This window comes from Stylophora pistillata, chromosome 7, assembly GCF_964205215.1.
Source record: "Stylophora pistillata chromosome 7, jaStyPist1.2, whole genome shotgun sequence".
In the NCBI taxonomy this organism is placed as follows: Eukaryota; Metazoa; Cnidaria; class Anthozoa; order Scleractinia; family Pocilloporidae; genus Stylophora; species Stylophora pistillata.
In genome coordinates this window covers 8,982,415-8,998,836 of record NC_142525.1, presented here as the reverse complement: position 1 = coordinate 8,998,836, position 16,422 = coordinate 8,982,415, and the positions used below count along the sequence as shown (strand labels likewise).

General features: G+C 35.6%; 2 protein-coding genes across 4 annotated transcripts; both read right to left on the bottom strand.

Annotated features, from left to right (window-relative positions):
- Window positions 1-611: 611 nt before the first annotated feature.
- LOC111325540 (uncharacterized) lies at window positions 612-7,318 on the bottom strand. Of its 2 annotated transcripts, none has more exons than XR_002694344.2 (2): window positions 3,045-3,633; window positions 612-1,232 (listed from the first exon to the last, which is right to left on the bottom strand). XR_002694344.2 is itself a non-coding variant. In XM_022929367.2 (2 exons), exons 1-2 carry the CDS (start codon window positions 7,184-7,186, stop codon window positions 1,203-1,205), a joined length of 417 nt encoding a protein of 138 aa, XP_022785102.2. In that variant the 5' UTR covers window positions 7,187-7,318; the 3' UTR covers window positions 612-1,202. The 2 variants fall into 2 exon arrangements, 1 of the variants encoding a protein (XP_022785102.2); XM_022929367.2 differs by lacking the exon at window positions 3,045-3,633 and adding an exon at window positions 6,800-7,318.
- A 605-nt stretch (window positions 7,319-7,923) lies between these two features.
- On the bottom strand, window positions 7,924-15,284 carry LOC111325492 (uncharacterized). 2 transcript variants are annotated; one of them, XM_022929313.2, is made up of 3 exons: window positions 14,879-15,284; window positions 10,211-10,253; window positions 7,924-9,367 (listed from the first exon to the last, which is right to left on the bottom strand). In XM_022929313.2, exons 1-3 carry the CDS (start codon window positions 15,236-15,238, stop codon window positions 9,147-9,149), a joined length of 624 nt encoding a protein of 207 aa, XP_022785048.1. In that variant the 5' UTR covers window positions 15,239-15,284; the 3' UTR covers window positions 7,924-9,146. The 2 variants fall into 2 exon arrangements, with proteins under 2 accessions (XP_022785048.1, XP_022785047.2); XM_022929312.2 differs by lacking the exon at window positions 14,879-15,284 and adding an exon at window positions 11,933-14,320.
- Between the last annotated feature and the right edge of the window lie 1,138 nt (window positions 15,285-16,422).

The following is a 16,422-nucleotide window of genomic DNA, read 5'->3' as shown; positions in this document are numbered from 1 at the left end:
TGCCTCCATGATCTGATCACTGTTATAAAACAAAGGCATCAACAGAAACTGCAACAAAATTGGAAGAGCTTTGCATCAAAACGTGCTATAGCAAGTGATTATGTTAGCCAAGACCCGAAGATGAAGGATGACATGAATGATATGATATGGATACTATACTGTCTTTTTTATCGAACTAGAGAGTCATAAGGAGAAGCAAATCACACAGAAATAAAAATGAAGGAAATTAAAACAAAAAATTGAGAAAATTGCTAACCTGTTGAAGCTCTTGGGCACTCATGTTAAAACTAGTGAATCCTTCAGAATGACGCCTGGCTATTTTGTTTGAAAAAAATTGCTTCTTTGTTTATTAAACAGATCCAAACAGTCCGTGCGCGCGTGCCGCGCTTATGCTTTGCTGGTTTCAAAGCATAAGAAGCACACTTAGAAGTTCGTAAACAGATGTCAAGGTATTCCACCGTTTTACGCACGATTTAGTAAGTCATTCTCGTCCCTGAATGAACACGTCCCACCTTCTGACGATGTTTCAGTATATTCTGGCGGTTGGATAGAGCACTGTGAGGCGCCTCACAGCAAAAGGAACTTTCCGATACAAGAAAAATTAAACAGAATGCAAATTTAAGGCCTGATGTCGCCATTCTTTTTTTGCCAGAAGAAAAAAATTCAAAATGGAAATATAAAGTTAACGTTTCAATTACTTACTGATTAAATACTTACTCATTTCTAACTAAAGTGCTTAAATCCTGGTCTACCTGACAATTACTTCCTTTACTCTCACCTTTTATACTTGCTATTTTATTTTTGATTTAAAAAAAAGTGAAACATTTTTTGTTTTCTTTTCACAGAACCTTCAACTTGCGGTCCAGACATTTACACTAGCTACGTTTTATGAAAAGAATGGAGAAGTTTAAATTTGAACGTGGTGTCTTTGAAAAGTTATAGGCCTTGCCTATAATGCTTTTTGGACGTTTAATATAAATTGATGTTACTCATCAAATTTCACATTTGAAAATCCTGACTACTTTATCACCAATAGGTTATAATCTTAGATCACTGTTCTGAAATAAAGCCCGTCAGAGTGGAACTAAGTCTCTAGATTCTATCTTGATAAATCATTTGCTCTTTTCCACTTCCATCTTTGCTTGAAAAATCAAGTGTTGCTGATCCAGTGGGCTTGATAGAGACATACAGATATTCTTCATTTAGCACGTGGAAGTCGAAGATAATAAAATCTGAAAGTGAAAGCAGTAACCTGAATTTAGTATCCCCAAAATAACGTTCTAAAATTGCCTTAGTCTAGGCAGGTAGTTATTTTTAGCATATACTGAAACGGTCGAAAGCCTTGAAGGATCGAGCGCTCTTATTGTCTCCTAAAACTCCGATAACCTTTGCTTTTCACCTCAGAGGGATTTGCACTCAAAAATATTGTAATAGTTGCAGAATCAATAAATGAGTTAAAATCATCTTTTTGTGCAATAGCATCGTACTGTTTTAGTACTATACACTAAAACAGCCTCTCCCCCCTCCCCTCCCTCTCCTGATGTCGGAGGCTAGTGGTGGATATTTACACAACCACTTGCGGCTCGATAAATATCCACCTGACTAACAACCACACTTTGGTGAACAGTTGTTAATTATCCCGACTGCATTTGTCGTTTAAACCAACGGTCACAAAACAACATCTGGAAAGACTCCAGAATAAATGCACGAACTCTTTCAATTACTTTATCAAAGTTGTTTATCATCAATGAAGGCATGACTATTAAAAAAAGGGTCTTCCTTTGCTGCATGCAGATCTCCTTTTAACAAAGTCCCTTTTTCCCCAGTGATTGGTGAATTCATAGTAACTAATGTTTATTTCATGCAGATAGTGCAAATTGGCATAGAGCCATTGGTTGCCGCTAACATCCTGATATGGCGTTAAAAAACTTTACCAAACGAGGAACCTTTTGAACCATTTGCTTACAGTGCCACTTCAAGTGATGACAGTATGACATATTTTCACCCTTTTAGGCGAGTCAAAGCAACATCCGGACGTCAATTAGGTTTTTTAGACATAGTAAAAATTTCCATAAATTCGCTCAATATTTCTGGAAAATTCTTTTAAAAAACTTCGGTCGGTTATCATCAAGTCTATGAGCGTTGACACTAACAATCATGAAAAGTCTAACTTGATTAATTAAGAATGAATTTTAGTGAACTTTTCACTTAAATTTGAATTGGCTTCATAGCAACGAGGAAGTTGCTTTTGGCATTTTATTTTAATTATTTGTTTGATATGCCTAGATTGCCGCAGGATACTCTCATCTTCTCCATATAACGCCGCTAATGGCCTCGGATATATATTTTTGCATTGAATTCACAAAAAGATAGGGTTTTTTTAGACGCCTTTGCAATTTCCACACCAACTGTCAGCTTCTGAATGAAATCTTCCGTGACGAATGAATCATTTAGAATGTGTGTGCAGACCAGCAGGTTAATGGTAAACATTCTTTCCGTTTAGTAAAACAGTCATTAATCGAATCAAAAGCGTCTGTTTTGAAGAAAACATTGAGTGTTTTTTTGTGGACTTGCATGTTGTTCATTTTGTGCATTTGGTTCTGGGAGACCAATTGTCTGCAGCTGAGCACCTTATATCATGTATATTACAGAAATGCAAATTTAGGAAACAACTTTACAATATTTCATTTCAATGAGAAAATTGGTTTTGAAATGAAACAAAAAAATATGACAGCTATAGCTCTTTCATAATCCTTTCCGCGTACCTTTTTTTTCTGTTTTTTCAGTATTGAAAACCTATGGAAGTTAATCTTATGTGGGTTAGGAAACAGTTTTGAGGTAGATTTTTCAATCTGTTTGCCTGCAGTGCTAAATTTTCTGATTTGAAAGCATCTGATACTCTGGATTTGGTGCCCAATAATTATGAAATACCTTTTGAGATTTGCGTTGAAATCGATTGTGAGATCCACCGAGCAAAAACGATACATCATTAACGTTCATGCAATGGTCGAACAAAACCGTATTTTATAATGTAAAGAACTAACCTCTTGAAGGTTATGAGAGCTTATGTTGAAATGAAACCACGCTCTCGATGAAACGAGTTCTGTATCTGGGGCAGATAACCGTTGCTTAACTGAGCAAATCCAATGCTTCGTAGAATTCTCTGAATATACTTGTTTCATGTCGAAGAAATCGCACCTTGCATTTCGAAGACAAAGATCAAGACACTCCATCTGTGAAATAACGCGCCCGCCTAATAACTTGACTGCACTATTCCGAGGAAATTTACCCCGTTGCTGATGGGTTTGTAGGATGCTTTGAAAAGCATTTTGGCAGGAATAGCCTAGTAAGGGGGTATCAAATGTTAGGCATACCATGGTCAGCAGTACAGAAGCAAAATAATCTTTGAACAACATAGTTCAAGGTTCAATTCCTAAGTTAGTTAAATGACAGCGGAAATGAAGTTTTTGTAGCTTTGGACGAAGATAATTAACAAAGTGACGTTAAATTTGATGTTTTTCCTTTTATGGGTTGTTTATGACTCAACTCGGCATAATATTTTGAATAAAGCACATTGAAGTATTGTTATTTAATTTGTAGAATGAATTTTCAAAGCTAATAGATAACGCACCACTTCAAACATGAACATCTTGAAGAAGATTTCATTCGTCCCACATAACGCTGATAAAAAAATTCTCAGTGGCTTAAATTATTCCAGAATTATTTTAAATCCTAGATTTCTAATTTTTTTTTTTAATTTATAAATATGGAACTGGCTGATTTCCAAACTAAATAAAAAGTTTTATCTGGAGATTTATCAGGACGGAGATTATGAATCTGCAATAAAATAAAAACAAATGACAGTAATGGCAGCGGTGGTAAAAAATTGGTATTTAAAATAGATTGTAATATTCTAAGCTTAAATATACGTAGGCATATGACGGTTTAAAAGAAATCTTGCCCAGAAAATTCATGGAGCTTGAAGATAAAACAAATTAAACATTTCTACAGATAAAAACAGAATTTACTCGAATTCATGGTTACCCATGAATGATTCACTCTTTTGCCTATGCTTATGGCCGAATGCTCAAAGGAATTTTTTTCTCCCACAAAGCGAACGCTTTAACAACTGTTTAAACAGTTGCAGCTACTAAAAATCGTGCAAATGACTCGTGCGTTGTGTAGAATATAAAACTAAAGAATATTATGAAGCTCGAAAAACTGGATATTAGCAAGTGGCGTGAGTCCTCCGATAGACGCTCTTTAATAATAATAATGATAGCTATATTCCTTATTGATTCAAAAGAGAAAAGACTACATTTCTTATATGAAAAAAAATTTAAAAAATACTTCTAACACATCTAGGTTACATTTAACCATTAGTCGATAAAAATAGGAGTTCTCCATTCGATTCTAAAAAGGACTGCTTAAGAAAATACTTAAAATACAAGTAAAAGCAGGAATATTAGTAAAAATACCAGTAAAAACAATATTTACACTTCTAGGTCTTATTTAAAAAAATGATGCATGAAAATAGGAGCAACTTCTCCAGTTTATTCGTTTTTAATTTATAATTTTTTTACTAAAAAATGTTTAGTTTACAGCTGCCTAAATTGACTGAGAACACTACAATCCACCGTTCCTCCACCCTACTGGACATGTTTTGAATTTTCTTCCATCGTTAGTGGTATCACATATTTATCAGATCTAACTATTCCATTGTGCTCTTTTGTGATTTTAGGAGCTCAACAGATTTTTTCGTTTTTGCCTTTTCTTTTTTCTTTTAAATTTTCCCAGCACTGTGATTTAGGAAACGTTTCTATGGTGTAAGTGGTGTCTCCCTTTTAGTTTCACAAATGAAAGTCTATGTCTTCGATCGACATCCCTGTTGGGTGGAGCATGGGGGGTGAGTAAGACCAAAAGGAGGATAAGAGGGGAAGGGTGGGGGAGTTAGCCGACCCAGTCAGTTTTCCTTGTGTTAATTAGAATTTAGAAATTATTTTAATGAATAGCCTGTCCGCAAAATGTAATCTACAAGTTTTTTTAAAAGATATTTCATGTGTACTGTTTATTAGATACAATGAATATATGAAGTTCATATATTTTGAACTGCGGTATTAGATACGTATGATGCACAATCCTCGCAGTAGATAGCGCTATTTATGCAATAGCGAAAATCAGACCTGAAAAAAAAAAAAAAAAAAAAAAAAAAAGAAAAGAAAAAAAAAATCAGGCCTATACGGGACTCGAAGCACAGACCTCTGCGATACTAGTGCAGCGCTCTACCAATTGAGCTAACAAGCCAACTGGAAGCAGGTCGATAAGTTGATTCGTAATAAACCCGTGAAAGTGATAAATGAGATACAATGAATATATGAAGTTCATATATTTTGAACTGCGGTATTAGATACGTATGATGCACGATCCTCGCAGTAGATAGCGCTATTTATGCAATAGCGAAAATCAGACCTGTACAAGCCTGATTTTTTTTCAGGTCTGATTTTCGCTATTGCATAGATAATGCTATTTACTGCGAGGATCGTGCATCATACGTATCTAACACTGCAGTTCAAAATATATGAACTTCATATATTCATTGTATCTCATTTATCACTTTCACGGGTTTATTATGAATCAACTGAACGGCCCGCTTCCAGCTGGCTTGTAAGCTCAATTGCTAGAGCGCTGCACTAGTATCGCAGAGGTCAGTGGTTCGAGTCCCGTACAGGCCTGATTTTTTTCAGGTCTGATTTTCGCTGTTGCATAAATAGCGCTATCTACTGCGAGGGTCGTGCATCATATGTACTGTCTATGTTGCAAAGGGAATATCACTATTCTGTTTTTATTTCCATATCCCAACGACCGATTTTAAAGGCATTGTCAGCGAACATGGCTTAGAAGTAAAGAAATTGTAAGTGCAAACTCACGGTGTTAAAATGGAAATTCTCTTGGTATTTTATCATCAATAGTGGTATGATACAATGATAAATTCACATGAATATTCATGACTTGTATTATATTACGCCTAATTGCAGCTTCTTTAAAAGCTGCAATCAGACGTTAAAACGTTGTCTCCATAAAAAATAAACGCACATGTATATAAAACAAAGAAAAGAAAAGAAAAGAAAAAAAAGTAAACAAGAAATCGGGAAAAAGCAAGAGATTATAAACAGTTTTTAATCTCTTGGTAAAAGAAATCCGCTCTATTCATGAATCCTTTCCAAATACCCTAACATTTTTATCATGACATATAAAATTTCTTCCTCTTTCTTTTTAATTTTCTTTTTTCTTCTGGATGCCGGCGGAAAGTAAAATTCAATTATGTTTGTGTTTACATCTCTGATATCAATTACAATTAATCTTGGCTGATGTCACATTTTTTGAGATCTCCAGTCTTTTGAAAATATCATTATATGTTTCTTTGTTTATCCTCCAATTTATGCCCAAATGTGCTGAAACTTAAGTGTTGTTAATTTGTGATCGGATGGAGTGCCTCCATACAAAAAAAAGGAAAAAAGTGACCTTTTGAAGAATAGGTAACTGAATTATTATTTACTAAGGAAACGATTTTCACTTGTTAAGGTGAAAATAGAAAAATGAAAATAGGAAAGACCATCCCGGTTGTAGCTTCTTGTCAATGTATTTTTCTCTCGTAGGATGAAGAAGAAAAGAGCAGAGAACAATAAAACGAAAACGAAAACAAATAACAAAGACAACAAGAAAAACAGGAAAAAATGTGAGCAGAAACGAAAACACATAACTAGAAAGGGGAAGCAGGGAACTAAAAATAAAGGCTTACCTTTTCAAGTTTATGAGAGCTGATGTCGAAATGAATCCAGTTGTTGAGTCCAGCGTTTGTGTCCTCCTTTTTTTCAGTAGATTTGGAAATCTGGTATATATTACATGCCCACATGTTCTTTTTGTCGTTAACTTTAAATTTTTGTCTCATCTCAAAGCTGTCGCAAAGAGGATTCCTCAAACATTTTTCAAGACATTCCATCTTGGTGAAAACAAACTGCCTTGGAAGCGACACAGTTGTATTAGACGACACCCTTCCTTGTCGTCGATGCCTTCCTAAGATATCTCGAAAAGATTCATACACATTTCTGCATGGGTTAACCAGATTATTAATCACAACAGCCGAAAAGACCACAACTACAATCGTTGCGAGGTATAATTTCGCCATTTGCCAAGGCGATCAGTCTTCTACAGAAACCATTCGATGAATTCAATGTGTACAAATAGCACTTTCCTACGTACTTTTTTCCATTTGTTCGCCGGATATTTCAATATCTTTTTGTCAGGTTTAAACCAACAGATGGAAATTAAAGGGATTAAAGCATACGCCAGCATTTGCTTAACACCAATTAAAATCCAGAAGCAAAACCAATCAGCGTTTTGCGTGTTGCCGCCATCAAAGTTTTCATCCCACTTTTCGCGGGCTCTTTTTTATTTTTTATTTTTTATTTTACCACTGCAGGCTCACCTGAACCCAAAAACTTTACGATCAATTAAGAGAGAAACTACGCAACAGGCTTTCAAATTTTGGGAGAAAAAAGCAAGCTATTATCATTTCAAAGGTAAAAAACAATTAGCTGGATACAATAATATATGTTCTTTCTTGAGTTGTCAAACACCATGCCAGAATAATTGACAGGATGTTTTTCTCACACAACCAAAAACAAAGCAAGTCTTAAGAAAAAAAAAGAAAGAGGGAGAAAGTAGCTTTTGCCTATTAACTTTCTGGAGGTTCCTTCTTTCTTGAGACAGCTGCTGTCGCGCCATCACGTACGTGTTTATATTTTACTATCGAGGTGTGTGCGGAGATTTCCTACTCAGAACCTCAAAACAAGCTTCCATTCTGCCTGGAGAAGATTGGCTTTGATCATAGTTTGATACTCTAAATAATATTTATGAAACCAATTAGGGGTTCGTATCAGTCTCTGCCTTTATTTTCTAAAATAGATTATCGATAGGGTAGATACATCAATTTCCTGTTCTTCAGGCCCCGTATGTTTGACGAGTCGATGGCGCTTTCTAAAAGAGGAAGCCCTATCCGTTCAATAGCGTAGCACGTTCTTCCTTTTTTTTATTAATTTTTTTTCCCGCTTGTCTGATCGCTAACGATATATCCTGGTTGAATAGCATTAAATCCGCCCTTTAAACAAGTAGGCCCAGATCAGATTGTAAGCTGGATGTATCGCGACAGTTAGCAATTGCAAATATTTCCTTGTCCTGCAATAGCGAAAATAACAAAATAAATGCGTAGAATTCATCCAGTAAATCCATAAATGCTTATTATTGAATAAAGAAAAGCTTTGGAATTGCTGGTAAAATTGTCTTTCTGGAATCAAAGTCATTTCAACCAAGGTGAATCCAGATGACTCAAGGACGACTGAAGGACGAGAAAATGGCTCTTATACACGATGACGTCATTAGCTTAAAACTCACCCCTGGGCCTCTGCTTCAGAATTCCATAATTTTTTTCTAATTTTTGTTGTTGTCTTCATATGGGGTTTTCTTGATTTTAGTATTTTGAGAATTATTTCCTGTTGACATTTACCAGTCTGCACCTTGAAAGCTAGGGCGGAGGGTAATGTTGGGTTATTCGACGTAAACATGCTCGTGGTAATTTTTTTTCAGCTTTTCAAACAAAAAGGTACAAATTTGTAAATTGAATAAGAAAGACGGTAAGTCATTTACTGCTCATTATGGAGTCTGTATAGTTGTTGCGGCTAAATGGTAGAGCATCGGAGCACGGAATGCGAGGGTGTAAGGCACGATTCCTCCTGGGAGCTCAGAATTTTTTTTTCCCACGCCCGTGACATTGGACGAAAAATATCTAGGGTGTAAACTTGTAGCTAAAATGAGTTTTACAATATTAGCTGCGGCTATGTACTGACAAATGGCATGGACCTCTTTCGATTTTGGGTCTCTTTCAGCTTCGATGGAACTTGTTTTGGTAAGCAAATGAATCCTTCGAAACAGAGATGTATGAAAGTAATTCCATCTGTTCACAAAGAGAAAAGAGCATTTAAAATTCCATAGCAATGCTTTGCGTGTTATCATTTAACGTTACAGCAGTGTGTAAGTATCCTAAAGCAGTCTCTAAGAATGGCTCCAAACCATGGCATGAAGTAAGATATCTATTGTGGAATAGGACAACAACAGTGGTCACTCGGACTGTGTGGGTCAACACAGCACCATCCATCTGCAAGATCCTGAGCCTTCCAGGCTCCACTGCAGTTTCCCTGCCTCTTCTTCTTGGCACATGACTGGACAGTTAAAGCTGTGGTCTGGCAATACTCATCCATTGTCACGTTGATGTGCGTTTGTAATGATGATTCTAACGTGGAACTCGTTTCATCTGCAAAACACATAGTTGATACCAATTGTATATCATTTTTCATTCTAATAAGTGCTGTGCCATTGCTAGTGACACATCTTATTTCATAATAGCTTCCTTGTCAGGTTCGACCAAATCCTCTCTTTATCCAAGTAAGACCTTGTGCGTAACAAGTTCATAAATCCGATCCGTTTTCAGTAATTAGTTATAGGGGGGCGGGGGGGTGGGCGAGGGGAGGTTCGGAGAATATTTGGGGTCGCATGGCTTCCAGGTGGGAACGGAGGGGAGATCAGGTAATTTAATTATTTTATTGTGACACTATCAAAATCTTCTTACCTCCTCCTCCTCCCTACGGTAATGACCGGTCCCTAGCGCCAAGTTTTTTTCTATTTTTATCAAAGCAACTCACTCTTCTTTTGTCACCTTTTCATTTTGCAGTTACTGTTAGTACCATTGTCCTAGTAAACAGGACGCAACCATGATTGTTGCTCTTAGAATCCAAAAGAAAAATCAGATGTAGAGGGGTCCTCTGTCACCTCTCTGTATGCTGAGAAAAACTTTAAATGTTGTAATAATAATATTTTAGTTCACAGCTCATGAACGATTTTTAACCTTCTTCCAAACTACTCAATGATATGAAGAAATGGCCTTAATAAAAGACAAATGCCTCTTTTGCCTGTCCGGTGTTCGTAATCACGAACTGCAAAGTGAGGTAGTTTTCACTCTTTGCATTTTCCTTTCAGCAAAAATACAAGCTCCCTACTTGTCTTTCTCAAACCCGATCAACCGGAGTCTCCAGGTACCTAGGAAGTGTTTGGTAATAATTTCTGAGTATTCAGTATTTTTCAACGTTACTGAGAGTACCTGTCTCTATCCCTTTACATTCCTCTTCTGCCGTCGCAAGAATCTGGAACATAAGAACATCTGATTCAGGCAATATAAATTTTCCTAAATAAAACTATCAAAGCCTTTTTTATTAGATATCATTTTGCTCTGCAACTGAGAACTGCATGCTTTGCCAGCTCCCTTTGCAAACATTTTTTAAATAAAACAGATAAAAGTTTACTTTCTCTCATTAGCAGTCTTATAAGTTCCTGTTTAACCAAAGAGGACGAGATCATTAACATAGCTTCGTAATGCTGCTTACGAACATATATGAAAAAACCTATATTATTTCATTGAGAATGAGCCTATAAAAAAGCAGAAACAGCAGGTGAAAATTTCCAAGCCAAATATTCTAACCAAAAAGGATCAGATCATTAACATAGCTTCGTTATGCTGCTAACGAACATATATGAAAAAACTAATATTATTTAATTGAGAATGAGCCTATAAAAAAGCAGAAACAGCAGGTGAAACTTTCTTAGCCAAATTATCTAACCAAAGAGGATGAAATCATCAACATAGCTTCGTTATGCTGCTTACGAACATATTTGAAAAAACTTATATTATTTAATTGAGAATGAGCCTATAAAAAAGCAGAAACAGCAGGTGAAACTTTCTTAGCCAAATTATCTAACCAAAGAGGATGAAATCATCAACATAGCTTCGTTATGCTGCTTACGAACATATTTGAAAAAACTTATATTATTTAATTGAGAATGAGCCTATAAAAAAGCAGAAACAGCAGGTGAAACTTTCTTAGCCAAATTATCTAACCAAAGAGGATGAAATCATTAACATAGCTTCGTTATGCTGCTTACGAACATATATGAAAAAACCTATATTTTTTAATTGAGAATGAGCCTATAAAAAAGCAGAAACAGCAGTTGAAACTTTCCAAGCCAAATTTTCCCAAGTTACATTTCATCCTAGTGAATACAAACTATCAGTCTCTAAGAATATAGAAAATATGGCTAACTTATATATGTGTATTTGGAAAATAAAACAACAAAAGGATATTCGTGAAAAATAAAATATAAGATGATAAATATTTTAATCCCAAAACCAGGGATTTTAAGAAATATTGCTGTTGTAAAGTTAATAAAGACAAGAAGGAGAAAAAAGTTCAGCAGATTCGATAACTCAATGAGGTGCTTATGATGTTGTGAAATTAAAGTTGCCCGCGCTAACCACTGTGTGAATTAAGGCGAAGCAAAACTAAGACTTGGAATAAATTCGTGGAACATAAATTTTGATTTAATTTTCGCAGAGACATTGGTTTGGTTTTTTTTTTAATAATGTGGATGATATTGAATTCTGCGATGAAATACATTTAAGTCCAACCTTTTGTGTTCTTTAAAAGCAATTATGAAAATAATGTACTTAAATCAGGAAATAAAGATGCCATAGAAAAATTGTCTATGGCAAAATACCATTGAGGTGATTGTGAAAATTCAGAATGAAAAAGAAACATCAGGCTCAACCGGGAAGTTCTCGAAATGGCTTTGAATTAAAAGCTACCTCAGATTTGTAATGGACTATGATTTTCTTTCTGGGTTTCTGCGTTTCGAGTATTTTGTCAGCTCTACAAATCAAAGATATCTTTCGAAGTTAAAACGTGATTCCAATATTAGGTTCCAATGAGCGTACGTATTTCATTTTCCTCAAAAAACATTCCTCAGATTAGCACATACTGACGCTTACCTCCTCTAACGCCTTTGAGCTTATATTTATATGAGTCCAGTCGTCGTTTTCTGCGATAAAATATTTTGGAGCTACGCGATTTACTCTGCAGCTTCTCTTTGTGTTCTTCTTTTTGACATCAATAGATGCGCACTGCTTAGTTCTTAAGCAAAGATCTAAACACTGTAGGTTGGTAAATACATCTTTTTCAAAAATAACCGTGTTCGTGTTTGCCAGTAGATATCCATCGATTGTCTTGTTATCAATGATTTCTTGAAATTCTAAGAATCCATTCTGATCACAGGATTTGAATATTTGAATTGATAACATGAAACAAAGCAAAAAAAGCCAGGGTACTTTCCAGAAGCCAGTCTTAAACTTCTGCATTTCGAGATGTTTGGAGATCTAGATACCCGCCTAGGAAAACTGATGTGTAGACAAGTGATTTTGTGCTTCCCTCGTAATGTGGTGGATATTTCAGATACAAAAGCTTTAGACTAAACTTGGTTAGGCTTTGCAGATAAGACCAAACTGTTGACTTAGGAATATACAGTTAAATCAATTTGATCAAATGACCCGACACTTTGTCTTAAATGAGAATATTTTAGCCTTCCTGAAAGCGTAGGTGGTATAGGATTCATAATCACCCGATAATATTAGAATACTTAGCTCTTTTTACTAATGAGCCGCTGCTAGTTGCGTTTTGACAAAAGTGTCTGTTAAATAGAACGAATTAGTTGTAAGGCTTAGTGCAATAACAGCGATGATTGTCAAGTGAAAACTATCTCTTAACCTGTTGAAATGAATATTAATTTACCTAGATTACATGTTAACTAAGGGTTTTGTCAGAAGAAACTCGTGAAATAAAAAACAAAACAAAACAAAACAAAACAAAAAAACAAAAAGGCAGCTTTGAAAAAAAATCCTTCCTGTGAAAAATATTTTTTTGGCAGTCTGACCTGATTTAGTCTATAATGCCCTGTATTGAACATACAAGAAGTAATACAAAACCAAACAAAGGTGCCGAGAGTCTTTTTTAATTTGCAACTGAAGGCTATTATGCTTTAATCCCTTAATTTCCATCTGTTGATTTAAACCTGACAAAAAGATATTGAAATATCCGGCGAACAAATGGAAAACGTAAGGGAGAAAATCCGTGTTTGGACAAATAAGTGCTATTTGCTCACATTGAACTCATCGAGTGGTTTTTGTAGAATTCTGACCGCCTTGGCAAATGGAAAAATTATACCTTGCAACAGCTGTAGTTGTGATCTGTTCGGTTTTTTCCATTAATAATCTGGTTAACCCATGCCGAGATGTGTATGAATCTTTTCGAGACATCTTAGGAAGGCAACGACGACAAGAAAGGGTGCCGTCTAGTACAACTGCGTCGCTTCCAAAGCAGTTTGTTTTCACCAAGATGGATTTTCATGAAATATGCTTGAGGAATCCTCTTTGCGACGGCTTTCAGATAGGACAAAACTTTAACAGAAACATGTTGGCTTATAAGATATACCAGATTTCCAAATCTACTGAAAAAAAGGAGGACACAAATGCTGGACTCAACAACTGGATTCATTTCGACATCAGCTCCCAAAAAATTGAAAAGGTAAACCTTTGTTTTCAGTTCACTGCTTCACTTTTTCAGTTCACTGCTTCACTCCTTTCTAGTTATATGTTTTTGTTTCTTCTCAATTTTTTCAAAAAGCGATTTTGCAAGCAGTCTAGCTAACTCGACGAAAATCCTACCCTTGAACTGAACTGAACAGGGATTTGGGTGATAACTGTCGGCCCACAAATGAAGCGCAACTTGGACAAATATTTCTTTTAGATGTTTAGATTGTTCATTACAGCTCCACCGTGATAGATTGATCGAATCATCTTCTCTCCAGATTTTTGCTTTGTTTGTTTTTTTTTGTTTTTTTTTGTTTTTTTTCTTCCAAGTTTTTGGTTTTACCTTTGAATGGTGGTCATTCTGGTATCTGGAGGACGATATGAAAGTGGGGCATGCACATAGTTTTGGGCTGCTGCAGGCTTGTTTTGTGATTATTTTTCAATAATCATAGATTAGTAAAGTGCGATCGATCTAGCTCTGGACTGGATTTTATTTTTTTATTTTTTTATTTTTTTTTCCTGCGGCGTTTAAAAACTTCCAGGCTAAAATTTGTCTGGTTCCCACACCTTCCTCGGCCAAGCAGTTGCGAGACTAGGCTATAAACATGCAAGTAACGAAGGGTGACGTGCCTCACAGTTCTGATTTGTAGAGATGGATTTAGTTTGATAAATAGTTCAATCAAACGGGTGAAATTTATTCGCATATCTTCCCTATGACACTCGAATCGCAGCGAGCTAACCCGCTCAGTCACTACACTTAGCCTGTGATCCGGATACCCGTGGAATATCATAAAACCAGCGCGCGCGGGAATGGAAATTGACATGAATAGTAAGCGTCGAACGCAGCCAAATAGTTATTACGATAAAATTACGTATCTCTCTAGAAATAAAACGGACTTCTACGAGTTGCGAAGCATTCTTTTTGAAATTTTGAACGTACCAGAACGATTGAATCAAAAATTTATACCTAATGTATTATTTTCTAACATTTTGGATCTTTATGGATGTCAGACCACACGCCAAGCGTAAATGTAAGAGCATGATAATGTAGAGAAATGCCAATCAAAATAAAACGATCTAGATACAATGTAAATACAGGTTGTAAATAAATTCCAAACACTCATGGGTTGTGGCATGGAAATATGGGACCGATGCAAATCTGCTTACACGTGATGGGAGTTGTTAAATTTTATTAGGAACGTTTAATGACGGGGAGATTCACAAAAAAAATGTCTTAGATGGCCGTGAAAGGACTTCAGATCTTGCAATTGTCATTTAAATCCTGGCGAAGTATTATTCAAAAGTCAATGTTTTTTGTTCTTTTCCTAAATGTAATTTTACAATTCAACTTACCTTTCTTAAATATGCAGAACTCACGTTGAAGTGGATCCAATCGCGCTCCGGCACTAAACGCACCGTGTGTTGATTACCGTCGTAAATCCTACAGATCTTCCCGTTAGGCGCTGAGGATTGCATGAAATCAAATGAGACGCAATGATCAAACCGTAAACAACTGTCTAGGCATCCCATAATGGTGAATATGCCATGAGGTACAAATGCTGGACTCAACTCTGACGAAATGCGCTTTCCTGCAAAAATTCGATCTTGATTCCTTGCTTGGGTTGGGTTTCCAAAAAGCGTATCACAAGTTTTAGTGAAAGCTAAATCAACCAGAAAAAAAAATACTGTTAATTTGATGAATGTTACAGCCATCTTGTTGCTTTGCTTTAAGGCTACTACAGGCTTTCGATTAAAATCGGATTTTATCCATGTTGGTACATACAAACGCTTACATTTTGACAGTTTTGATTGAAATGATTCTTACGTTAATTGGCCAGATGCTTTCAACTTGATCTTTGGGTTTTCTCTCTCTTTAACTTTGTGTGTGTGTGTTCTTTATTATTTTTTATTTTTGTTGCTGTTCTTCTTTTTTATTAAAATATTTGTTTCTTTTTTTTCGATAATGATAAAGAAATTTCTGACCGATATTCAGGATTATGAAATTTTAGACATGAAAACATCATAGACGGAAAAAGGTTATATCTTGTTGTTATTCTTCTTTTAGTACGTCATAAGCTTTCACCTAACAGGGGTTCTCTTTTGTAGATATTCACTTACAAATTCCTAATTATTCGAAATAAGAATGGTAGGCATAAATTACACTTTGATGCTGTGTTCAAAATTTAATGATTTCTACATGAATACAAAATGTCAGAGAAATTTCAAGATTCACATCTAATCAGCCTGTAACTCTATAATCTGCAATTTACAATAGATGTGCCTAAAATTCATTGAAATTAGACTTCGAACGGTCCCTTCTCTGCGGCGAAGTTCATCGCGCGCGCGAGTAAAAGAAAAAAGCACTTGAAAATAAATTTCGCTCTTCTGCCGGAGTTTCGCGTGGTGTAAAAAAGTAAAACGTCAATTTTTAAATTTTTTTTTTAATTATTGGAGCGAAAAACGATGTCTGCTCGTTTTCTTCATTTACAAATGCTAGAGTTAAGAATTTTAAATGTTTACTTTTTTTTCTTAGAATCTAATCAGTGGCACTTGTCATATTTCAGGCGACAACACACAGTTAAATGTAAACACAGAATCCAATTATGACTTTCTCAGAGTTTTTTCGTACTTGTAAATGCTCTGAGTTACTGGTGACAACGGGTTGCAAACGATTCAGCCTTTTTAGCTTATTGCTTTTCAGTAAGCAACACCTACAAGAGAATAAAGTAAAGAAATGATCGAAGCTTTCTTTCAGGCAAAATGAGAGCATCATGATTGACGACTCTACATGGGTAATAATCTTTCCCAATCTTGCCCCCTAATGGGAAATGCACTGAAATATCAACAACATCGATTCTGAATTTAACGTATGATACTTTCCAAAAGACGAGGTCTGA

Bases quoted from the DNA above. Each gene is read 5' to 3' on its own strand.
- LOC111325540 (XM_022929367.2), bottom strand. From the start codon at position 7,186: ATGGCGAAATTATACCTCGCAACGATTGTAGTTGTGGTCTTTTCGGCT. The intron at 1,233-6,799 runs GTAAGCCTTTAT...TTTCACTTTCAG, and splicing joins GCTCTCATAAACTTGAAAAG to ATTTTATTATCTTCGACTTC.
- LOC111325492 (XM_022929312.2), bottom strand. From the start codon at position 12,298: ATGCAGAAGTTTAAGACTGGCTTCTGGAAAGTACCCTGGCTTTTTTTG. The intron at 10,254-11,932 runs GTAAGCGTCAGT...CTTATGTTCCAG, and splicing joins GCTCAAAGGCGTTAGAGGAG to ATTCTTGCGACGGCAGAAGA. The intron at 9,368-10,210 runs GTACTCTCAGTA...TGTGTTTTGCAG, and splicing joins ATGTAAAGGGATAGAGACAG to ATGAAACGAGTTCCACGTTA.